Genomic DNA, 26183 nt, shown 5'->3' with positions numbered 1-26183 from the left:
GGAAACTGAATATACCACGATCCATATTTCTCTATTAGTTGTGTTGCCTCCTTGGACAGTCTTCTGTTGATTCCGCCTTGCAGCATCCGCATGATGTACATGGTGAATATATCATTCACTCTCTTATAGTCTTCAATTCTATACATGCTCAGCTGGGGATAGCACTCATGACTCCTGAATTGTCTTTGCCCATTCCCGACTTCACCTTTGCATATCAATCCTCTGTATGAAACGAACCGTGCAAGAAGGTATATCAAGTAGGAAGTCATGGCGAATGACTTGGACCGCTCTACATTCCTCAACTGAAAGTCCAGATTGTCATTTATAATCTTAGACCAATTTACCAATGTCCCTCTAAGACAATCCTGGATGAAATAGAACATCCATCCATCGAATATCCATCACTCTGTTGAGTAGGAATATTAAGTCACTATACTCCTCTTTGAAGTCTATGGGCATGAGTGTCTTGGGAGCCGTGGAATGATGAAGCCTAGGCTCAATCATCCACTCTTTGTTTATCATATTCTTGCATGAACCCATCTTCGTGTACCACTCTTTATATTCATCCTTGGTCGCATCCTTCATATCTGTTCCGCGTGGAATTCTGAACACCTCAGCAACAGCATCCTCAGCAAGGTAGGCAATGACAACGCCCTTAGGAGTTTTGATCATTCGCGTGAGAGAATCATAACATCGTGCACACTCCAAGATAAGCTCACTGCACTGTATGGACTATGGAAATCCAACGGCATGAAAAATACCACTCTTCTTAATGTTCACATATGTTGGGGAACGAATCTGATTTCCGACTCCGAACATCCGTTGTCGCATCTGGTTCATGTCCAGGAAATGCATGTTTGTATCTGTGATCTCCTTCCATCTGGATGAAATCTTAGGCTCTAGATAGAATCCAGCCTCCAGTATCTTTTGTAGTTCTTTCCTTTCCTTAAATTCGGACTTCGACATTGCACCTGTACGAAGCTTGAAGTTATAACTTAGGAAAATAAAGTTCCAAACTTTCTAAAGATTTTAAGCTAATTAGAGCATAAAGTCAAGAAAATAGTTCACTCTACGTAGATCTTGACAATTAGATTCAAAATGTGACAACGTTAGGGTATGGAAACCCTCTATGAAATTCATTAATACCTCCTTATACTTAGAAATTGTTGAAACTAAAGTGCAAAGGAGTATACCGGATCAGCGGTGACTAAGGAAAGGTGTGAAAGGTTATGTTTTCACACAAAGTATGTTTGAGGACACCTTCTGCAATCAACAATGGAGGTCAACAAAATCTGAAGACAAACAGAAAATTAGACTTTTAAAACATGTTGTAATCATCTAGATATGCATAAATTGATGAGAATCAACCTTCCAAGGCAAACACAAGAAAATCTGAGCATGAATGTAGGGCTGGAAATGAAAACTAAATCTGAAGACAAATCTAAAAATGAAGTTTTCAGACTTACCAGAACCCTTAGGAATGATAAAATACTCAGAAATAAACTCCGGAATGAAGTAAAAATGCTTCCCAAGTGAAATTGCCAGGTAGGTAGGTGGCTGAAAAATTTTGTTTTCTGAGGACACCTGTAATGTCCCCTTCTCAGACCTGATCTTTATGTTGTTTTGAAAAGTGGGCTTTTTGAGGGTGGCGCCTTCATTAAAGATTATTTTATTAATTTCCAAAGTCAAAGCAAGCTTAATGTGGGCGCATTTATCAAGGTATTGAATTTAATTAAAATATCAATATTAAGCTTGAAAGGAAAAGGACGCCATCTTGGAGAAAGGATTAGGGTTTGGATATTGAAGTGGATTTTAGGGTTTCGTGAAGTCAACAGGAAGTTATAAAAGGAAGACTTTGAGCATCATTTCACATCTTTGGACTACAGTACTGTTATGTTGCCGACGTGGCTCTGGGTTTGCTTCGAGGAATGAAGGCCTCCTAGCTCGGGCATCGCTTCTTGTTTGTGAGACAACAACTAGTGGTGATTCTTAGTCAAGTTTGTGAGTTTATTGGAATTAGTGCATTGTAATCTGCATTTGTCTAATTAGGTTCAGATTTTGCATATTAGAGATTTCTGGTTTTCACATTCTAGCTTCAGTAGATTTAATGTTTTATTCATAAATCCAAAAAGACAAAAAAATTGGTTGTGGGTATTGTTTATTTCCTTTCATCTAGTTAAGGCGCCCAAGTATGCAAACTTGTAGATTTTTTAGAAAAGGATTTGATTTTTAAAAGCAAAATCGCCCCTGTGCTGGGCCATACCATTCTTGGTTTCATTGGGAATTGTGCATTTCTTGTAATCTGCATTTTAAGTCTGTTTTATGGTTCTTAGTTGAGCGCCTCCTTTTCATTAGAGTTTTGCAATTGATATCAAGCATTTTGGATGAGTAAAGAGTGAGTTTTGAGCATTTCAAGAAATCTTCTGTTGCTGGTTATTCATTGAAAGTTGCAGGTCTGTTATACAGTCTTGAGAAATCTGCTAAGTTCTTCATTGGATAGTGGTGAGAAATCTTCAAAAGCATTGCGGAGACTTCAGTGAAGATTGCCCAAGTCTGGAGAACAAGGTTGGATCTAGTTATTGCCATTTCCGTTGATCTTTACTTCTCAGCAACTAAATTCACGAATATTGTACAACTCTATTATAGGCTGATTTATATTGTTAGCAAGATTTCATCTCTTGAATTGTAAGCTGGCAGTAGTACTGACAGCCATTAGATTCTTGCTTTATCAGATTGTAATAGTCTTTTTACCTTCAGCATTTGATATTGTATTTAATTCACCTCCGCCCTATGGTAGCTACTTTCCCACTCTGGGTTAGCAAGCACATTCTGGGTGTTGAGAATTTCCAGTTTTCAGCATTTCCCTTCAAGCATTGAATTTTGTAATCACTCCGCCATATGGTCGCCCCTCACTCCAGTCTGGATTGGGTAGCACATACTTGGTGTCGAGTTCCCTTCCAGTATTTAGAGTAAGAGATCCTCTAACCATATGCTCGCCATCATCGGCGCCATCCTTGGTTAGAGTTACAGCATAAGCAATTTGTTTTAGATCCTCTGACCAATGCTCACACCTTGCCCACATCGGGATCCTGGTGTACATTCTGGTTAGAGTTGCTTTTGCACGTTTTGGTTTATCCTCTAACCTTAACGGGTGCATTGATTGTAATTTGCAATTCGTAAAAATCGAAAAAAATTGGCTCGGAATATTTCAACAGCACCCCTACAATGGAGTTTCAGGTCTGCAACAATGGAAGACAACTCTAAAAATTGATTGAAAATGCCTCAAATCAGCTCCTTGGATAAAATCTCTAAAGGCACAAAATAGCTAGGAACAAGGTATAAGTCTGAAAATTGATTTTCCAGCCAGCTATGGAGGTCAAACAAGCTGCAATAATGGAGGACAAACTCAGATCTGCAACATATCAGCAAGCTGGGAATGATGGCAGCCACCAAGTGTGAAAGGAATCCACCCCAAACAATGGCACAAACACTTGCCAAAATTCGCCAATAAGAGAGAAAAATCGCCAAACATGGAGACACCTGGCAAACTTAATAATAAAATATTGCTGGAGACTCCTCTCTTATACTTGCTTTTGCCTCTCACTTTCACCACACAAGCAATGTGGGATAAAACACTTGCTTATATACTTGTTTGGTAAAACTAACTTGCTTCTAGAAGAGCAAAAAACATTAAATGCTCATTGCAAGTTATTTAGTTTTGTTTTTAAAATTTTAAATAATCATCAATCATCATTTAAAAACAATTAAAATAGGGTTCATTTATTAAATATTTCAATTTAAAGTCAAAATTGAGCCTCTGGGGGAAAATCGATATAGGTAGGGATTAAGAAATCCCATTAAAAATCATTTAAAACACCAAAATATTCCCCACAAGGGAAAATCGATATTAGTATGGATAAAAATCCATGCTAAAATTCATCAAAATGCACACAAAACAGGCCAAGGGAAAATCGATATTAGTATGGATAAAAATCCATACAAAAATTCACTGCATTTGCCCAAAAAAACACTCCCTGGTGGAATTCGGACCTCAGTCTGGATGAAAATCCGGACTCAAAACTCATCACATTGCTCTCAATGGAAAATCGACTTGGATATGAACTGAGAATCTGCACAAAAATCCGCCTTTGCTTGTCACAAAACAGCCTGGTGGAAAATCGATATAGGTATGGAATCATCCTCAACTTCATCTGCACTATAGTTCACACTCCCGGTGGAAAAACGAAGGCAGTCCGGAAAAATCCTGACACTTAGTCAAATTCTAATGCTTCCAGGGCAAAAATGACCCAAGCATGGATAAACAGTGGTGGAAAATCATAGCCAGTATGGATTTCAGGGGAAACCCATGTGTAGTCCGGATTTTGAGTGGGGGAAAAGGATGGGTAGTCTGGAATATGAGGGGAAAAACACCTCTAGCATGGAAGTTTGACCTTTCAACCCTTGGAATATGGATTTCCTTTAGGAATTTGACATTTTAACCACTCAATGTCGCTAGAAAACTTTAAAACTTGATAAAACTCAACTGGACTTAGGCAAATTTTCCAAAAATTTGAGCGAAGCACAAGGAAATTTATTGGGATAAAGTGCGAAATCAACTTGAATAATAACTTAGGAGCGAGAAAACAACTCCAAAAGGTCTGAAAGTACCTTGGCACTTTAAAATCACCGATGTGCGTGTTTAAAAACACGTTAATGCTCAAGAAGGTCAACACTTAGACAAAAATTAGGATCATTAAAATTCCAACGTTTGCAACTTGATCCTATAACCTCAAAAACCCTAAATGGCACTAGGCATGATCAAAACTCCGAGACTCGAGCACAGGAAACACAAAATTGCCCACTAAGCAGCCAAAACCCTAACCTAACAACGCAGAAAAACCGGAAAAGAGGGGGTCCCCGTTAGCAATCTAACACCAAAACCCCATATCAATCTAGGAAGCTGGTATGAACATTTGTTGGAAACACTACACTACAAGATACTTGCAACTGCTATCCACCTATCCCTCCTAGAAATCAGTTGAATAAGCATCTGTATCAAATGGCCAAACTCACCATCCCGTCTCTTGTCCTTATTCGATGTCTATTGTGCTACTCCAATTCCCACATTCCTCAATTCTTCACTAAAGTTAGACAATATAGAACCATCATACATTCTAGCAAAATGACATACCTTAGGAACAACTTCAAAATGTGCACACAATGCTTCCGACCTCTTCACTGTCACTACCTTTGGAGGACCATCATTTCATGCCTTCAACACTATCGTTCTTCTGTCAAAAGTGAACTCCAACTCTTTTGTTTGGAAATCCTAATTATAATTACCAAGAGAGTGCAACCACGGAATTCCCAATATCATATCTATATGACAATCCCAATCACATAGAAATCATGGTGAGTGTGCATCCATCCAACAAGATGCTCAGCTGTGAAATCATCTTAGTGCAACTTGCTTTGAATTTGTTGGCCATCATGACTCTAAATCTTGAAAAAATCCTTGATTTGTATTCCTCATTTCATCACAAGTCCCTCATAAATGACATTATGAGATGTTGCACTATCTACCAAACAAATCACTCTTTGTCCTCATGCTCGCTTCCCAAACAAGTGTCTATTACCTTGTCCTCTAGTAAGAAGTGACCTCAATGTAGTATGCTTTGTCTTTCCCAAGGCACTTGTGCCCAGGTTCCCATGGTTTGTGGCAAGCGAAAGACAGTTTCTTCTTCCACAACTTACTCCTTGACTAGAAATCGAACTTTGGTAGTGTAGGCCTAGGCGGATTAGGAGTTCTCATATCTATTTTGTCGGATTAGGCGGATTAGGAGGTGGGATTCCTCTTGATGGATTTTTGCATTTTGAAGTAGAAGATTCCATATATCTTGCCCTTTTAATTGCATATTGCAATGTGAGTGAGTTAAGAGCCTTAATCCAACCCTTCAATGGATTAGACAATCCATCCATGAATAGTAAAATCAACCTTCACTCTAAAATGTCAATCACCAATACTAATAACTGCTGAAAATCTGCAATGTAAGCATCTATAGAACCCCATCGTTTGAGTTGTGCTAACCCCTTGAAATGCAACTCAGGATCTTTCCTGTCAAAACGATCGTTCAGCTATTCTGTGAATTTGGCATAAGAATTAATCTGGTCATGGCCTAATGTGACCATCCCATGATGCCACCATTAGTGAGCGATACCGTCCAAATGAAGTGCTGCATATTTGATGGCATCATCCTCAAGAATAGGATTTAATTGAAAATATGTATCTAGCTTTTGTACCCATCCTATTGCTAATGTTTCGCCTGACCTCTCATAATATGGAATCGACAGTTTTCCAACCTTCTTCCGCAACTCCTAATTGTGTGATCTTCTATGTGGCATATGTTTCATTCGCAAGACCATGCATTCCTGGAAAGACATCTCGGCCTGAATCTCCAAACCCGAATTCCTCCAATCTTGTAAGATTTGATCCTACAACTCCCCCTACGTTGGTTTATTTTCCACCTAAGGATGCCTCGGTAAAAATTGAGGCATTAAAGGCCTAGTACTGGCTAATGCAGTTCTATCCCATTGATTCACTGATCCATCCCCACATCCATTATTTCCTCCGTTGTTCCCTCCATTATTCTTATTGTTATTATTATTCATCATGAGTTCAGCCATCATATTGCACATTTGGGCAAAATTTTGTTGAATCTCACGCTGGCCTCTGGCTATGTCATTCAAAATATCCCTTGTGCTAGGAGTTTGTTGTTCTTGATCCCCCATATTTATACTGTTTCCTCCTTCCCAGATTAGGTCTGGATTTGACTTATTTCTCCTAAGGTAGTAATGATGAGTATGTTGTTTGCTCATACTATATTGATTCCCCAACACCCTCAGGCTGGGAGGATGCACGGCTCTGATACCACAGAAAAGAACCTTTGTATTCTTCACTGAAATTTGTGTTTCCACTCAACACATTTTAGCTAACACTTGGCAAGTTTCTGAAGAGTGAGTTAATTTGCTAATTTTGGTGTTTAAGAGTTTTCTATGGTTTCAATCACCTAATCAACATGTATCATTCACAATGAAATGAACTATAACAATGCATATAACTGAAACTTGTATTTCAAAAAGAAATCTTTGCATATAGTTGAAACCTTTCAAATATAAATTCTGATATAACTTTTAGAGAGAAATGAACAGGTTTCTGACCTTAATGCAGCATCTCAATGAATAATTACAGGGCATACAGCTAATTTCAGAACTTCTCAAATCCTTTAGAAGCAATCTACAGTACTTCCTTTGAAGATTTATGCACATGAATTTGTCAATGTTCAACTTAATATAGATTCAGACCTGCCCAGAGGTGCTTGTTGTTCAGAAAACGTCATGACCTCCAATCTCTCTTATCAGCACCGCAGTCTTCAGTAAAGGGTTTAAACACTGATATAAACATTGATACATTCAACACCAATCAACAGAAATATGTAGACCTTCGGGCTTCAGCTTGGTTTCCCACACATAGCAACAAGGAGTAGGCTGGCCCAATAATTGATCTTCACGATCCATGTCAAAGAAGTATATATGATGATCCCGTAACTCCTTTTTCCCCTGCATTTTGACAACAGATATCTGCTTTGTACAAATACTATAATGGCAAGAGGTTTCACACGTTCCACTTTCACTTAATGTTAATGTTCTGCACGATATCTTTAGTGCTGATAGTCTTCCCAGAATGGCTCTAAAGAGTGTTGCCAACTATTTTAATAATTATTATTTGTTCATGTCAGCATAGCTTCACACTCAATACTGAGAACCGCACAATGAATGCAAGTTACCCAAATGAATACCCGTGCTATCACTTCAAAACATATATTTCCCTATACGCCTTTATTCTGCAATTTGACTGTTAATCCAACTGAGTAATGTAAATGATCACTCCAAGTCCATCTAGAGTAGGTCTTTCACTGCTGAAAACAGATTCTCAAGCACATCACAAGAAGAATTAATCTGAGAAAATTCTCAAAGCAATGTTGAGGATAAAAATAATCATTCCATAACTTTTCCAATTCCCACAACCTTCTTTATAATATTCATATTCAGTTACCTTCAGTTTCCCGCATGGTTACATTTTATAAGTGACTTAAATTAAATTTAAGCCTAAGTCACTTATTAATTAATTATTTAACATTTCCTTTGATTTCCACTTTACAGAAAAATGTTAAATAATTAATTTACTTCCCATTTACGCATTTAAACCCACGAGAAAAAGGGACATTACAGAGGCCATCATGAACAAACCAACAGACACCCCAACAAGAATTCGTAGATAACACTAGTTGTCCAAGGGTCCAAATCCAAGGACGAAAGTCACGAAACCACTTCAATTGAAGGAGCAATCTCACACATACTCATGTTCGAGCTCTAATGGCAGGAAACACCGATAACACTAAGTTAGTCAACACTTGTAGTTGTTGAGGGCAAAATTCTTGCCCTCACCATTGCCATGGTCTGCTATTGCAATCAATGGGTCGCTATGCCGACCCGTTTTGTAGGAAATATCTATAATTTTCCTTTGCAATTGTGAAAGCTTGTTAAATTTTAAATTCTCTATTGATGTAAAAGGGTGGTTGATTCCTATTTCACTAATATTGGTGGAATGTATTTGAGGCTATGTTTCATCCTATGTTATGTAAGTCGTTCCACAATATTAGGGTTTTCTATTAGTAGCATGAGCATTAAAAAAAATTCTAGATTTTTTTACAACCAAGTTGAATAGCTTAGGGTTTGTCATTTTAGAGTTTGAAAGGCTAGATTATATGAATTTTTTGGGTTGTATTGCAGTGAGTATATATCTCTATAACCTAGGGTTCCAAGGTCAGATATAGATTAAGTAAATCGAATATGGGGAAATTTATCTTAATGTTTAGGATTTCTAAGGTTATTGTTTAAATATATTTAAACACTTATCCAAGACATCAGTGTTCATTTTAGAAGCTAAATTACAAAAAACCTATAATATCTTCAAGTAACTTGAATACAGTAGTCTTCAAACAAGCAATTAAAAGCATAATTTAGACTTGCTGAATGCCAACCCTTGCGTTGTTTACTACTTGTTTGAAGTTTGAAACAATTGAAATTACAGCTTCTTTTAGTTTGTTTAAGTTGTTTTTAATTTTTCACTTTTTTGTATGTTGAAACTTCAAATATTAACTCATGTTCAAACATCCCCAAAACTTGGAGATATCCAAATTAAAAGTATTGCCATGATACTAGAGCTGATCAAAGTCCCAAATCCTATTAGATCAATTTAGGAAGCTAAAGTACGTATCTTCTTGGTTCCTAAGACTCTGACTTCCGGGGAATTTTGAAATGATTTTTTCAACAGTTATACTAGGGTGTGATTTGAGAGTAACCCTAAGTCACTAGCATAGTGTCTAGGAAAGACAAAGCAAGCATGCCAAAACTCTTTGTAATGGATGGGATGAAATTGAGCTCCATGTGTCAATTCTTGGTTGTAGTGTCACCTCCAATAGTTGAATGTGAGACTGCCACTTAGTGAGCTAAGTTACCAGTTTGGGTTCGGGACCGGGTTTGAGGACACAAACCCGGTTCGTGGGTTCAGGCAATTTTTTTTTGCCTTTTGGGTTCATGGGTTGGGTTTGTCCGTACATATATATATATAGACTAGTAGGCCATTGTGTGCTTCTTTGTTTGAAATCAGAAAGCAGTACAGCTTTTTAGTTTATGCTATATTTCCATCCTTATCCTAGGCAGAAAGCAGTTCTGATAGGACACCCACTACAAATGTGGTGCTTTGGGTCCTTTCTGCCTTGGTAGTGATAGTGAACTGCTGTTATTTTCATGATTATATTCAGTGTCTCTTAGTTAAAATCTCACACTGTATTTGTTAATCCTAGTCTCTCAAAATGAGGTTGTGGTCACTAATTTATATAACAAAGGATAACAATCGACATTTAGGATTCTTGTGATTTTAAATTTAGCTACATGAGTTTGAGAATAAAAAGCATATCATTGCAGTTGCACAGAGCTGAAAGCTCTGATGCTTTAATTGGTTAAAAGTTTTTCTAGATTTTTCATTTTTAACATTAAGAAAATTTTACAAATTTTACCTCATTTAGTGCCTGGTTCGTGCCTAGGTTCGCCCAGGTCCGGACAGGGTTCACCCCAGGGGCCCTGGGTTCCCTGTGGGTTTGTGAACACGAACGCACAAGGAACCCAGGGCCCCTAGGGTGAACCCTGGCCGAACTAGGCACGGACCCAACACGAACCAGGATCCATGTGGACCCAGTCCGTGTTAGGGGCCTCAAACAGGCGAACCCGACAACTTAGCTAGTGAGGGCTCAATAGTTCATATTCACCTTGTCTCTCATGACTTGTTGTGGCTCTATGAGATTTGACTATGTCCAAAAACACACCACCATTATGTGAATCAAGGAATATAGCTTGTCACCATCAGCTGTGCAACTGAAAATGGGAATCGTTGTGCCCCAGCCAAACTGCTACCAATCACAACATACATATCTGCCCATTTCCAGTGACTAAGCAAGAGGCACCAAATAAAATACTAAGAAGTAGCGCTAGCAATATTTAGATAGTGATAGCAAAATAATTAATTAAAATTATATTATATTTTCAAGAGCAGCAATGATGTAAGAAAGGTTTTGACTATTTTAAAAAGAAGATATAAATGGGAGACCATTCCATGAGAAGAAGGGATCAATTGGAAGAAAATATTATGTGCCTTACAAATAGATATTACAGCCAAAGAGAATGCACCCTCCAAGGAAAAATTAAGAATTTTAATGACAAAAACCCTTAATTTCTCCTATCAAGTTATTGAACGAAAACCCATAATTCGTCTAGATATCAAGTACAAACAAATAACAAAAAAAATAGCTGCAAATTGGAAGAAGAAACAAAGCACATAATCAAGATAAGATTATTTTCAGCATTATTTGAAATTGAATATTGTAATATAATTCATGATTTTTATTTAAGTTATATTTATATATATAAATGCAATTATCATTTTATAACTAGTAATATTGTATTTAAGGCAAGAATAAGAAATATTCTAGAAAAGGGTCATTACAAAGGGTATCAGAGCAGCAATCCTGTGGCCTACGTGGTGAACCATAAATGACTGATGTATTCTAATCAAAGAGATTTGAAGGTCTATGAAAGGTAGAGGACATAGATCCTATTCAAGAATTATTGTACAAACTTGGGCCACAAAAATCATTGACAAGTACCAAAGGTTGTCAAAAGATTTCAAAGCTAGTTCCCCCTGATGAGTACTTGGAGGCACTCAAGAACCATTATCCCAACAAAAGAGATCTATATGAATACATAAGAAAAATGGTCAAAGAGAAGATGAAGGAGCAAGATCCAAGAAAATCATTAATTACATAGGAAAAGTTAAAATCAGAATCACAAGAAGTTGCTAAAACAAAAGAAGAAGAGTCAATATTATGGGGCAAAAGCATGTCAATTATTGTAAATGATGTCCAAAAAACATCTATCCAATTTTCAGGTATGGCAGTAAAGGATCCATAAATATGATTTAAAAGGTATGGAAATGACTGGACCACATGATGATGATGTGCAAGATATTAGTTATGTTGTTGTGAAGATTAGTTTGTCTAGGATTAACCCCCATGAGGAGGAATTGCAAGTTTATGAAGAAAACTCTATGAGAATACATACTGACTACATGGAAGCTGACCAGAAGGCATTTGAACTCCCTTGTTCCAAGACCAATGAGTTTGTTGATGGGTTAGTTTGTAGTCATGAAAATGAGATTTTGGTTTACATCTTGGAGAGACCAACATAGTCATTGAATAACAATGGACACATTCATCACGTTGTCATCCCATAACGCTTAAATTTAAAATGGATAGTCACCTTGAGGAGCTTGATGCTAATTGAAGTGAAAGATATAACCTATAGTGAAGAACACCTAGATCCCTTTACTCAAATACAAAATCGTCTTTGCACAAAGGAGTGGGATCCTAGTATTCACAACACTCCCATAATTCATCATGACGGAAGATGCAACATTTAGCAATAATTTTGGATGTAAGCAATGACAATCAAGAGTTTGTATTCATTGCCCAGGATCTTTGATAAAAATAAATTGAGAAAATGCACAAAGAGGCTAAATTAAAAGCAAAGATGGTCAAGGATAAGCAAATATAGGACTCTAACAGGCTGGATTTAGAAGGAAAAATTGTGGAACTACAAACTAAGCTTAATAAAACAAGAGTATTGAGCCAGGGACAAGATATGCACAAAGCTAAGACAAGAAAAAAAAATTGGAAAACACATTGAAAGAGTTTAATGATATAGATAAGGAATTACAAGAGAAAATGATTGGAAATGGTCTTTTGTTCAATGTTTGTAAGGTGAAGTTGGAAGGAAGAATTGTAGACCTGCAAATGTCTTTTTGTTTCTTCTCTTAGAGGATGAGAGAAAACTTTTATTAAATTACAAACCTTGTCAGCTACCAACACTTGGTTTTGTTGTTAAGAGTTATTGGGAAATACCAATACATAAGCCCAAAGAATATTGGACAATAAATTGTCTTCACACTTAAGCTGATGCTATAAACCTCTTGCAATACATTAACAACTCTTCAAGGACATCATTGTACTACAGAGTTGGACATAACCAAGACAATGAGAAAAAATCACTTGGTGTAGAATTTCCAGTTCCTAATTATATGGAAGTATCGTAGCAGAAGCTAATTACATCCCAAGGAGGATCTGTGGATTACAAATCTCCAAAGTTGACCTGGGATCCTGGTATTTGTTGATACATGATAGCCTCGGTAAGATAAATGATTGAATAAGAGATAAATGAAGTCTCTCATTCAATCATCTATCTCATCGATAGACTATGATAAGACTTCAGTTATCTTATATATACACATGAGATTATGATCATGATTCAGTTATTATATATTTATCATCGATTGTATGCATGATATACGATCTAGTTGTGATCGTATCCTTCGATTCATATATATAACCTTGCATATAAATCCCAATTAACAATCGGGTTCTTAACTAATGTCTATATACCGATTAACATCGGTTACTAATCATAATGCACAAGATACCAATTAGTATCGGGTTTATTGTTAATGCTAACACACCGATTGGTATCGGGTTTAATGTTAAATGCTTACACACCGATTGGTATCGGGTTTAATGTTAAATGCTTACACACCGATTGGTATCGGGTTAATTCGATTATGGTTTGATGAGGCACGATCAAGTAATATCTTGATCGGTCATGTCTAATAGACATGACCGGTCAAGGTATTGCTTGATCTCCTATGTTTGCATATATATATCGATCAGTGAAATGTAGGAAGGACATCAAAATTTATAAATGCTCTTTCTCCATCTGCAACATACCATATAAATCAGATTTATTATATTGCGAATTAACATATACTTGAAAGGAAGAATAACTTGAATATAACTTGCACCTTGAATTGAAAATTGAATAACATTTACATGGTATCAGAGCTATAGTTAAATTGAACCTGAGGCTATTCAATTTTGTGGAAAATTCAAGACAAGCATATATTCAACATCACATTTCTCCAAATGGCTAGCACTATCAGATTCGAAGATAGACTCGGAGGAGGCGATGACTTCTCAGCATGGAAGTTCAGAATTAAGATGATTCTAAGAGAAAATAAAGTTGAATCATTTGTAAAAACTGAAACTATAGAACTTGAGACTGAACCTGACAAAGCAACTTGGATAGAGGGAAATGAAAAGGCCATCAAAGTCATAGTTGATGGGGTGAGGAATAATATTATGCCCATCATAAAGAAACATGAAACGGCCTACAACATGTTCAAAGCACTTGAAGATGCATTTGAGATATCCAATGCTAGTAGAACCTTGGCCTTAAAGAGAGAAATAAATCATATAGCTATGATCAAAGGGGAGTCAGTCAATGCCTACTTCATGCGGATATCAGCCCTAAGGGATGAGCTAGCAACCCTTGGATATGAGATCCAAAGCAAAGAATTAACACTCATTGCTCTAGATGGGTTGCCTAGTATATGCGAAACATTCGTCCAAGGCATCAATGCAAGGGATAAATTTCCAAAGTTTGAAAGGCTAAAGGTAGACTGTCTCCAAGAAGAATCAAGGTTAAATAAGAAAGGGATCAAACAAAAGAATATAGATGAAAATCTTCAAGTCCTAAATACAAACTCCAATAAGAAAAGCAAGCAGAAACAATTTAGGAAGAGGAAAGGTCGTCATGGCAAGAATACTTTCAAGAAGGATCTTTCACGGATTCAATGTTACAGATGTGACAAATTCGGACACTATGTTGCCAAATGTCCGAAAAAAGCGAAACAACAAGCCACATTTGCCAAAGCAGGAAAATCTAAAGGGGAAGATGACTCCGAGAAGTATGTACTCTACTCAACACTTACAAACCAAGCATCAAACAAGGTTAACTATTGGGTGATCGACAGTGGCTCATCCAGACACATTACAGGGTTTAGAGAAGGGCTAGACTCCATGATAGAGGAGAATGATGAGGAAGTGACTATCGAAGATGACTCCACACATCCAGTCAGAGGAGTTGGAACCTGCACCATCAAACTGAAGTCAGGCGTATCATTGCAACTTAAAGGAGTACTATATGTCCCAGGCATCAAGAGAAATCTAGTCTCCATATCAGCACTAGAGGATAATGGGTACAGAGTGACCTTCATGGACAACAAAGTGTTGGCTTGGCCAAAGAATTCATCTATCAAGAAAGCTAAAACCATTGGTCAAAGACAAGGCTACTTGTATGAGCTGTGCACAAAGCCCAACCTAGCCCTAATCCATGAAGCTATAGATGCTAATGAAGTTTGGCATAGAAGACTAGGTCACCTGAATTTTAGAGCTTTATCATCAATGGGAAACCTTGTCACAGGTCTACCTAAATTAAAGCAATATCATTTAGGGGCATGCAAGGGATGTGCCCTAGGTAAAAATACTAAGGGTGTTTTTCAAAATGGTACTAGGAAAACAAGCAAAGTTCTAGAGTTAGTTCATTCTGATGTATGTGGACCTATGTTCGTACTTTCTTTAGGGGGCTTTTTGTATTATGTAATATTTGTTGATGACTACTCTAGGAAAACTTGGATCTACTTTCTGAAATGTAAAGAACCAGAAGAGATCCTTAATAAGTTTAAGGAATTTAAGTCACTAACAGCAAACTACTCTGGAAATAAAATTAAAACCCTAAGAACTGACAAGGGGGGGGAATACACCTTAGATTTGTTTAAAGATTTTTGTAAAAATGTTGGGATTAAGAGGGAGCTTACTATACCTTATTATCCTCAACAAAATGGGGTAGCTGAGAGGAAAAATAGGACAATTGTAGAAGCTGCCAAAGCCATGATTCTTGATCAGAAACTAAATACCAATCTTTGGGCAGAAGCAACCAGCACTGTTGTATATATACAAAATAGATGTCCTCACTCCCATCTTGAAGATAAAACCCCTGAGGAAGTCTTTACTAAAACAAAGCCAAATATCAGCCACCTTAGGATATTTGGGTGCCCTGTCTATATTCATGTACCTAAGGAGAAAAGATTAAAATTAGAGCCTTCTGGAAAAAGGGGAATACTTGTAGGATATAGTGAAACCTCCAAGGCCTACAAAATCTATATACCTAGTCAGAGGAATATTGAATTGAGTAGGGATGTAATCTTTGAAGAAGACTTAGCCTTCAAAAGAGCCCAAAGCTCAATAGAACCTGAAGTCTATATCCCTACCCCTAGCATAGAGGAAGACCCTGCTCCTGAGCTTCAGAGGGAGAGTCTTGAGGAAAATGAAGGTGAAACTCAAAACCCACCTAGAGAAAATTTCAATAAAAAACCACTATGGGCCACCAAAACTGTAGAAGAAGCTCAAAAGTATGTTGCTCCTTTAGGAACCTTCAGAGAAAGCAAAAGGCCTAACAAACTTACCAACTACGTTGCCCTCATGAATGATCTTTCAAAAGCTGAACCTACTAATGTATCAGATGCACTTAAACATCAAGTATGGAAGAATGCCATGTCTGAGGAATACTAGTCCATTATGAAAAATGATGTTTGGGAGATTGTTCCTAGACCAGCTGGAAAATCTGTTGTCACCTCCAAATGGCTCTTCAAAATCAAACATGCTGCAGATGGCAGCATTGAGAAACACAAGGCTAGATTTGTAGCCAGAGGGTTCTCACAAAAGGAAGGAATTGACTATGAAGAAACCTTTGCACTTGTAGCCAGATATACCTCAGTAAGAACAGTCTTAGCCATTGCAGCAGCAAAAGGATGGAAAGTACATCAAATGGATGTAAAGACAGCATTTCTTAATGGAGAGATTGCACAAGAAGTATACCTAGAGCAACCTGAAGGGTTTGAGATTCATGATGTAGAATCTCATGTATGTAAACTCAAGAAAGCTCTTTATGGGCTTAAACAGGCTCCCAGGGCCTAGTATGAAAGAATTGACACTTATCTCTCAGGGCTAGGCTTCTCAAAGAATGATGCAGATCCAAATCTCTATTATAAGCAAAACAAAGGTGATATGTTGATATTGATTTGATATGTTGATGATTTTTTAATCACAGGAAAAGATCACCTCATAGATCAGTGTAAGAAAGACCTTGCTAAAGAATTTGATATGAAGGACTTGGGACTCCTTCGTTACTTCCTAGGTTTGGAAGTATGGCAGAATACTGATAGCATTATACTAAACCAGGGTAAATATACCTTGGACATTTTGAAGAGATTTGGAATGCTAAACTGCAGACCCATGACCTCTCCAATGGAAACAAACCTTCATAAACTTAAGGAAGCAGCAGCAAAATCACAATCCTCGGATCCTACTCTATACAGGCAAATGATTGAGTCCCTGATGTATCTTGTAAATACGAGACCAGATATCTATTATGCAGTTAATGCCTTGAGTCAGTTTATGTGTGAACCAAAGAAGATACACCTAGTAGCAGTAAAACATATCATGAGATATCTACAAGGTACCCTAAAACTTGGTCTCAAATATAAGAGAGTTGAACTAGATCTACACGGATTCACAGATTCAGATTGGGCTCGAAGTGTAACTAACAGGAAAAGCACCTCAGGATGCTGTTTCAGTTTAGGTTCAGCCATGATATCCTGGATTAGCAGAAAACAGTCATCAGTAGCACAGAGTTCCACTGAGGCCGAATACAGTGCAACCTCCATGGCTGCTCGAGAGGCAGTATGGCTTAGGAAGCTGCTTGTGGGGTTATTTGGTGAACCAATGAAGCCTACAGTTATTCATTGCGACAACCAAAGTTGTATAAAACTTTCAATGAATCCGGTGTTTCATGACAGATCCAAACATATTGAGATTCCATATCATTATGTACAAGACATGGTAGATAGGAATGTGATCCAGTTGGAATACATTTGTACAGGAGATCAGACAGCAGATATTCTTACCAAACCACTTTCAAGGGTGAAAGTTGAGCACTTCAAAAAAGGTCTTGGTATGATTGAAATTTAATTTGCTTTGTACTCCTATACTTATTAAGATGTTTTATGTATAAACTTATTTGTCATGTTAGGACTTTTATGGGTTTAACCCCCTGTGTTCATGTCTAAGAGGTGACAATCTCTCTGATAATGAACACTTGTATGTAGACATTATAAGGTGACGATCTTATGATGTTCAAACCAGTTATCATGTTGGATCTCTGGTATGCCATGGATGTGCCATGATTGTGTTGTGGTAAAACATTTGGATAAAATGTTAGTGCACATACCACAACTTGGATAAGTTGAGAATTTAACTATTCTCATGTATTTATTCGTAAGCATTGCATGTTTAGGCAATACTGATATCACATGATTAGGTGATTTCTTGTCATCACAAGTTGATGTGATGAACTTTTGTATCACGCGTTTAGGTGATACTTCATGTAACGTGCTTAGGTGATGTGATTTCCTGTATCATATGATTGATGATACTTCATGTCACATGTCTAGGTGATATGATTCCTTAAAGAGTAAGATTATAAGACCATAATGAGAAATGTGATACTAGATATGTTGTCTTCCATTTATCTTCCCTAGCTAAGAGGGAGTGTTGATACATGATAGCCTCGGTAAGATAAATGATTGAATGAGAGATAAATGAAGTCTCTCATTCAATCATCTATCTCATCGATAGACTATGATAAGACTTCAGTTATCTTATATATACACATGAGATTATGATCATGATTCAGTTATTATATATTTATCATCGATTGTATGCATGATATACGATCTAGTTGTGATCGTATCCTTCAATTCATATATATAACCTTGCATATAAATCCTGATTAACAATCGGGTTCTTAACTAATGCCTATATATCGATTAACATCGGTTACTAATCATAATGCACAGGATACCGATTAGTATCGGGTTTATTGTTAATGCTAACACACCGATTGGTATCCGGTTTAACAACGATTGGTATCGGGTTTAATGGTAAAAGCTTACACACCGATTGGTATCGGGTTTAATGTTAAATGCTTACACACCGATTGGTATCGGGTTTAATGTTAAATGCATACACACCGATTATCAGTTTAATTCGATTATGGTTTGAAGAGGCACGATCAAGTAATATCTTGATCGGTCATGTCTAATAGACATGACCGGTCAAGGTATTGCTTGATCTCCTATGTTTGCATATATATATCGATCGGTGAAATGTAGGAAGGACATCGAAATTTATAAATGCTCTTTCTCCATCTGCAACATACCATATAAATCAGATTTATTATATTGCGAATTAACATATACTTGAAAGGAAGAATAACTTGAATATAACTTGCACCTTGAATTGAAAATTGAATAACATTTACAGTATTGACAAAAATGATTCAGTTTGACAGACTAAAACCAGCATTGCTTTAAAACAAGCAATCTTGGGAAGGGTGGACTGTCATGCCCTTGCCAAATTTCTAACAATTGCAGCATACATAGCTGCCCATTTTGAGGGATGCAATTACAGAGAGGCACCAAATAAAATACTTAAAAAGTAGCGCTAGCAAAAATAATTGATTATTACTAAATTTTGTTTTCAAAAGCAGCAATGATGTAAGAAATGTTGTCTCTTTTAAAAAGAAGATATACATGGGAGATCACTTCATGAGAAGAAGGGATCAGTTGGAAGAAAATATTATGTGCCTTTCAAATAAATATTACAACTAAAGAGGAGGAAAACCCTTCAAGGAAAAACTAAGAGATTCGAGGACAAAAGCCCTTAATTTCACCTATCAAGTTATTGGACGAAAAACCCACAATTTGACTAGATATCAAGAACAAACATTTAAGGAAAAATAGCAGCAAATTGGAAGAAGAAACATAGCAGAAAATCATTGACTATTATTTGAATATTATAATAAAAATCATGATTTTTATTTAAGTTATATTTATAAATATAAATTCAATTTATCCTTTTAGAATTAGAAATATTTTTTAAGTCAAGAATAAGAAATGTTCTACAAAGACATTACAGGAATGGATATCAAGTCCAAGTTGAAAGCAAATGCGCAACCGTGCTTGTCAGGGAAACTGCATTGGGAGCTCTATGGTGTCCCATTGCAGCTGCTGCAAAATCGCTAAAAACATATAGGTTGAAATAAAATACATTTTCCTCTTGACTCTGTTAATGAAATTCATGAGTGAGTATATATACCAGGTCTTGGTTCTACGTGTTGCTTGGGGGGACTGTTGGAAGCATCAATTATTATTTTTCAAATAAGAACAAAAATGCAAAGACAAGGGCCTCTTTTGCCTTGAATTTTCTCCTTTGTCTAATAAATACAACCAAAGATCACAATCAAAGTGCAGTAAAAAAGAAACTCTTTAAAAAATGAAAACTATTATATAAACTTTATAGAAAATATTAATGACTCCTAACTAAACACAACCTCATAGCCTATTAATGTCTTCCTCGAACTTAAAGAATTTGAAATAAATTAACTTGATATTGAAAAAAGTTCTAAGCATGATCCCTCTATTTATTTATAAATTGACTATCGATTACAAATATCTTTCTCATACAAGCATCAACATTAGACCAATACAAGCTCCTTACGAGTATTAGTAAACACATTAGTAATCACCTATTGAAGACCACGAGTCACCACTTAGGAATCCACTTTTATTTAGAAACCATCTCCATATTAGAAGCCAACTATGGAAGATTAAGAGTCACAACTTAATAAGGCCCGTTCATGGGCCTAATTGGGTGAATCCGATCTTAATTGAAAGGCCCCCAGTAAAGTGGGAAGTACCACAACATGAATGGTATAAGGCAAATTTTGATGGTGCCTCAAAAGGCAATCTGGGTGTATCAGGAGCAGGGTTTGTAATCAAAGATTGGATGGGGTATATTTTAGTGATGGGAGCTCAAAAGCTAGCGCATGGTAAAAATAATGAGGCAGAGGTTCAAGCGGCCCTATTGGCTGTTCAATGGGGGATTAAAGTTTAAACTGGGTGTGCAAAATTTACACCTAGAAGAGGATTCACAAATTATTACCAATGCAATCATGAAAGGTGAAGCAAATGCATGGTTTTTAAATAAATTTATTTGCAAAATCAAAAATGATTTAAATTTGTTTAGAAATTACATCATTTCACATGTGCGAAGGGGAGGCAATGAAGTTGTTGATGCATTGTCCAAATGGGCAACATCATTTGAGGAAGTGCATGAAATGCATGTTGAAGATTTCAGAAATCTAAAGGAGGAGGATGTGGATGGCGGAGTACGATGAGACATTTAAATGCATTCATTATTTGGTACGGCCGAAAATGTGGGGATGTGATGGGGCATTATTTATAAGGGTTTGGGCACAATTTGGATGTATCCGGTGAAGGTTGTATTGAGGTGTTGATAGGTATGGAGGCTACATTTACATTGTATACCACAAGGCAGCAGCTGGCGTTTGTGGGAGACGTCTCTGCAAAGAGAATTAAGTGCATTTTTAAGTTCTATGATGACGCCTTTGTCTAGTTAATGGAGACGTTGTTGGGGGGGTGCTTCCTCAAGACATGCATAAATATAGAGTGAACATGGATGTGGTGTCGATGGTTTTGGCTTGGGGCTTAAAACTAAGTGAACAGAAGGACATTGTGGTCTAGGTCTTGCGGCAGTGTGTGGAGGATGAATGGCTTTGTGGATTGGAGCTGCTCGATATGGCTATGCCTGAGGCTGGGTTTGATGCGGGTGAAGGGCTTGATATTGACGAAATCCATGAACTGAGGGAATTGGATCCCTTTATCCGTTGGCCCTTTGGGTTGGACAAGGACGAGTGCAGAGCGGAAGCGGCCATTGGATGGGACTCTCTCAAGCTCTACTTGAAAGAGAAAGAGCTGGAATCCTGGGGCTCTATAATTGGTGTTTCTATAATGAAGGATGACAGGGGTAAGGGCAAGTGGAAGTTGACGGGTGTGCGGAGGGTAAAGCAGGAAAAAAGGGTGAAAGTGTACAATGAAGCTGATGCAAGAGGTGGTGTATGGAACAATGTGGGTGAAGGGCCAAGCGGAAACGCCTCAAATGTGCCCTAGTTTTGGAAGGGATGGCGCCGTGGAGGATCTGAGCATTTGTTTCTCTCTTTTTGCTTACAAAATGATGTAAATTTCGCTATGGTATACTCTGTTTTTATGTAAATTTCTCATGGCTTAATAGTCGTAGACTCATATGTAATGAAGTCTCTAAAGTCTAGAGTTCAGACAGTTTGTAGTTTTGGGTTGCATTGGTAGTTCGGGTTTCAATTTTGGTAAATATTATATGAAACCCGTTGAATAGATGTATTGTTAGCAATTTTTAAAGAATGCCAACCAGTGGTAGGACTGTGCTAGTGGTATGGTGGATGTAGGGGGAGGGGTTTGTAAGTGATCCCCTGCATAATTCAGGATTTTTTGAACATCTGATATGTATTTCAAACTTTATTTTTAATATTATATAAAAAATTATTACCGACCAAAAAAAAAAAGTCACAACTTAATATTCCACTTTAATTTCCTTATGGGGAATTGAACTTGGGTCTCCACATTGAAAATCCAACATTTTAACCAATTAAGCTCAACCCCCTGGACAAATCCCTCTATTTAAAAAAAGGACATTTCTTTTAAGAAGAAGGAGGATTCCCCAAAATAATTACAGTACTTGATATTTTTTACAGAAGTCGAAAACATATTTTAGGTTGTGTTTAATGCTTATCTCCATGGATTAATTTGTGAATGGTGAACCAGGAGAGTAACCATGATTTCTTCACAAGTTGCCTATTTTGCAGGCTGGAGAGCAGAAACTTAGCTTCCAAAGATTAACTAAAGAACTACCCTGCAGCTGCAGTCCAAGCTTATGTGTCTCCATTTGTTGTCTTTTAAATTTATTTCATGGGGGGAAGGAGGGGGGGAAGTCAAAGTCTTGTCCATTTTATGAGAAAGCAGAGGGTGAGGTCAAACAAACTGTAAGCAAGGAACAGACCCAATTAAGACACAGTGGCAATGGCATATAGGAAAGGAGCTGGGAAAAAGATACAGATGGATCTCTATTGAGGCAAAGGGGGTATAATTCAGCCAGCAGAATTTATGCACCACAAAATCAGCTGTTCAAACAGTAGTCAAATTCCATCTGATGATATGGTCACATGAAGCAAGGCATCGTTTGAGATGTAGAATCCAAGAATACAAGGGTATGTAAAGGTGGAAACATCAAAAATACGGCCTCATCATCACACTTTGATACCAATTGATATGATTATATTTCTGAATTCTCATTTGCATAGGAGAAGACTATCATAGGCTAAAAATCTTACAACGACATCTATTATTTTCTCTGTCCCACTTCCAACTTTCAATTGTCTACTCCCTTATAAAGTATTTCCATCTACCCTAGACTTTGGGGACCTTGCTGCAAACTTCTACTTATGATATCAAGCAAGGGCATCATTGGAGACACGGAATCCAAGAATAGAAGGGTATGTAAACATAGAAACATGGAATATACGGTCTGATCATCACACTTTGATACCAACTAATATGATTATAATTCTGAATTCTTATTTGCATAAGAGAAACCTAAGATAGGCTAAAAATCTTACAAAGACACCTATTATTTTCAAAGTCCCACTTCCAACTTTAAATGGTCTACTCTCTTCTAAATTATTTCTATCTACCCTTGACATAAGGGGCATCAAGAACTTTGACTGAAGTAAAGAAAAAAATAATATATACAACTAAGAAAGAATCTCATGGGGCCCATCTTATGCAAGATTTCTCAGGAAATGCTTAAAAAAGAGCTTGTCTTCAACAAATTGAGTACACATTATGATCGCTTTCCATATATGTTTATTTTTTCATATTTCATTATTTTGAATATGAATAATTTCAGTTACATTGCCATAAATAGAAGTATATTGCATTTATGACTTAAGGATTAACTGCTAAAATTCTGAAGTATATAAAACGCATCTAACACAACCGTTCAATGAATGGTATCAGTGAAATGACATAAAAAAAGTGTCACAGAAGCCAATAATAATTGCATAAATAGCTGAAAATTCAATCAATGAAAAATTACAAGCTTGGCAAAAATGGAAACTCACGGCATCTCTCCAAAACATTCTATCCATTCTGGATTATCATAAATTTGATGCCTCCGTGGTTCTTTTAACTTGCTATCATTTATATCCATTATCAACCATTCCCTGTCTTCTGGGCTCATATAATCTGCCTTTAATATTTTCCCTTGTTCTCGCATCTCTTCTGCAAGTCTAATTGAAATCCAGAGACCAAACACAATTCTCAGATCAAAAATATTTTGTGAGTAAGACCTGAAATATAGGAAAAATGATAGGAGTGACTAAACTATATTCAAGAAGTGTATAAGAACTATTGATTTACATACTTTGAATCTGGTGCGGGTTCCACATCAGGAATGTCCACCTCTAGCACACCATGGCCTTCCATCATATTCTGATGCCACTCTCCTTCATATCTAGATATTGAATACTTCTACATCAAATTGGACTATCATGACATTTCAAAATAAGAATTTCAACTCCTACATAAACCTAGTTCATTATTGCTGTTCCACATGCATCAAAAATTGTTCTGCTACTTATTGTTTGAAAATAACAAAAGATGATGTTCTCAATAAAACCTGCATCATTGATCCTTACCGAGAGTTTAGTTTGTATAGATTCAACCTTTTATTAATCTGAAATGGATCAGTTTGCATTGGTCCAGAGGACTACCAATCTAATTTAAGTTGCTTGATAGATCCGTCCTGATACAACACCTTACTTTTTTTATTACCTTTTTGAGAAAGAAATTCCTCAAGCTTGTGGATTCTAGATATGCTAAGTACTTTATTTTGTTACAAAGGTGTTAACATTATTTGTAATTTTTGCCAAGTATGTCCTCTAGAAAGTCTAAAGGTTTTCAATAGTTTTACAAGTCTCTTTCAAAAGATTTTAATGAAGACTTAGGCACCCAGAGGGGAAAAAGAAATTTTCTTCTTTGGATATGTTTCAATGCGAAGAGGAGAAAAGGTCAAGTTATGTTTTCTTTTGAAAGATCTTAGCCACATTTCATGGAGGAATTTAGGGTTTTTGCTGTCCATCATTGAAGAACTCCAAAGTTTTGTTGTTTGGCATTGAGGAAAGGTCGCAACTGTTTGTTCCAGTGTTTGCACATGTTGCATAAGGCATACATTGTAGATCTGTCATCTCTACCATTGCATCTTGACAGGTATGTCAACTACTCTTGAGATCCCTGCACGTTATTCTTTATCTCTGCTCAAAATAAAGTCACTTGTAAACACCCAAATGGAGATAGAAGCGCCAAGAGTGAAGCCCTCCTTGTGCATGGTTTTTAGGTCAAGTCATTTACCTCTCACCTGTGCCTTATTAATTTTCCATCTCCAAGTTTTCAAAATAAACAGAGCTCCTTGAGACTTTATTTATTCCTCCAACCCTAAGATCCTAGCTTATCATAGTCTCACGACTGTTGAAAAGAGAAACTGTGGTGACAATGACTGAATGATTGAGGGCAGATAGTTTTGTTTTGCATTCTCCAAATAATATTGCTAATTACAGAAATGAAGACTCTGATGAAGTTGTTGACAGTGAGATATGACTGTTAATGATACTGAAGTAAAAGAGCAAACGGATAATAGTTGAAGAAGAAAAGAAGCACGATAGTCTTGGGCAATCAAAGTCAATGGAAAGTGGTCCACAAGCTGCTTGCTTGGGTGTGCAGACTTTGCTGCCTTCTCAGTATTGATTGAGAAATTCTTGGATAGATATACTAAGACAGAAAGGACAGTCCTTAACATCTACTGTAACTGTCACGTAACACAAGGAATTCTTCAACCCTTAAGTGCAGTCACTGAAGACATCTAAAATTATTTCTCTAAAGAGTAAAATACATGAAAGTAGCACAAGCCAATGCATATGGACAGCAACCATGCAATAAAGACATAGGAAGAGATATGAATGACAGTGGAAAAAGATGCAAAGTTCCTTTTGGAGATTAAGATCAAAACCTAAGACAAGGAGTTGATAACAGAAAAACAAAGGAATCTCGTGACAAAAATCTACTGAACAGTGATATCAATTTGACGGGAAGTAAATGGGCATGCATAACAGAAGGGAATGGTCATCACACAATACACATGAAAGACAGTTATCATAAAGATAACCCTTCACAAGGACAGCCAATCAAGCTTGAATGACAGTCATATGTATGACAATGTCTTGTTGATAGGAAGGAAAAGAAATGGTCCAGATAAGGAATCTCAAAGGATAGTCAGTACATTGATGGTAATGGTGTGATAAGAGGGAAGACTTGGTGGCAGTGTCGCTAAAAGAGCATGCATGTATAAGTGGACAAAGGATAGGTGTACTAGCAAGCAACAGGAAATCACAGATTTTCTTGGCAAACAAGTGACAGTCATCTAAAGATATGTTTAATCTTTCAAGGGCAGAGTATAGAAGATGACAGTGAAAACATGTTTGAAGACCTCCTTTTAAGTTAAAATGCTTTATTGGCAAAGAAATTTAAGAGCACCACATTAGTGACAGTCAACCAT

At 36.9% G+C, this 26183-nt stretch overlaps 1 protein-coding gene across 1 annotated transcript in view; it reads right to left on the bottom strand.

The window, feature by feature from the left end:
• Positions 1-26183, bottom strand: part of LOC131038005 (protein TIC 100) — an 89743-nt gene that overhangs the window by 56094 nt on the left and 7466 nt on the right. The window contains exons 4-5 of the mRNA XM_057970272.2: positions 23997-24086; positions 23695-23862 (exon numbers count right to left, since the gene is read on the bottom strand). Coding sequence (XP_057826255.2) covers positions 23695-23862; positions 23997-24086 — 258 coding nt within the window. The remainder of the gene's footprint in view (positions 1-23694; positions 23863-23996; positions 24087-26183) is intronic.

The sequence above is a fragment of the Cryptomeria japonica genome, chromosome 9 (assembly GCF_030272615.1).
Source record: "Cryptomeria japonica chromosome 9, Sugi_1.0, whole genome shotgun sequence".
NCBI lineage: Eukaryota > Viridiplantae > Streptophyta > Pinopsida > Cupressales > Cupressaceae > Cryptomeria > Cryptomeria japonica.
This window is presented reverse-complemented; position numbering and strand designations above follow the sequence as displayed.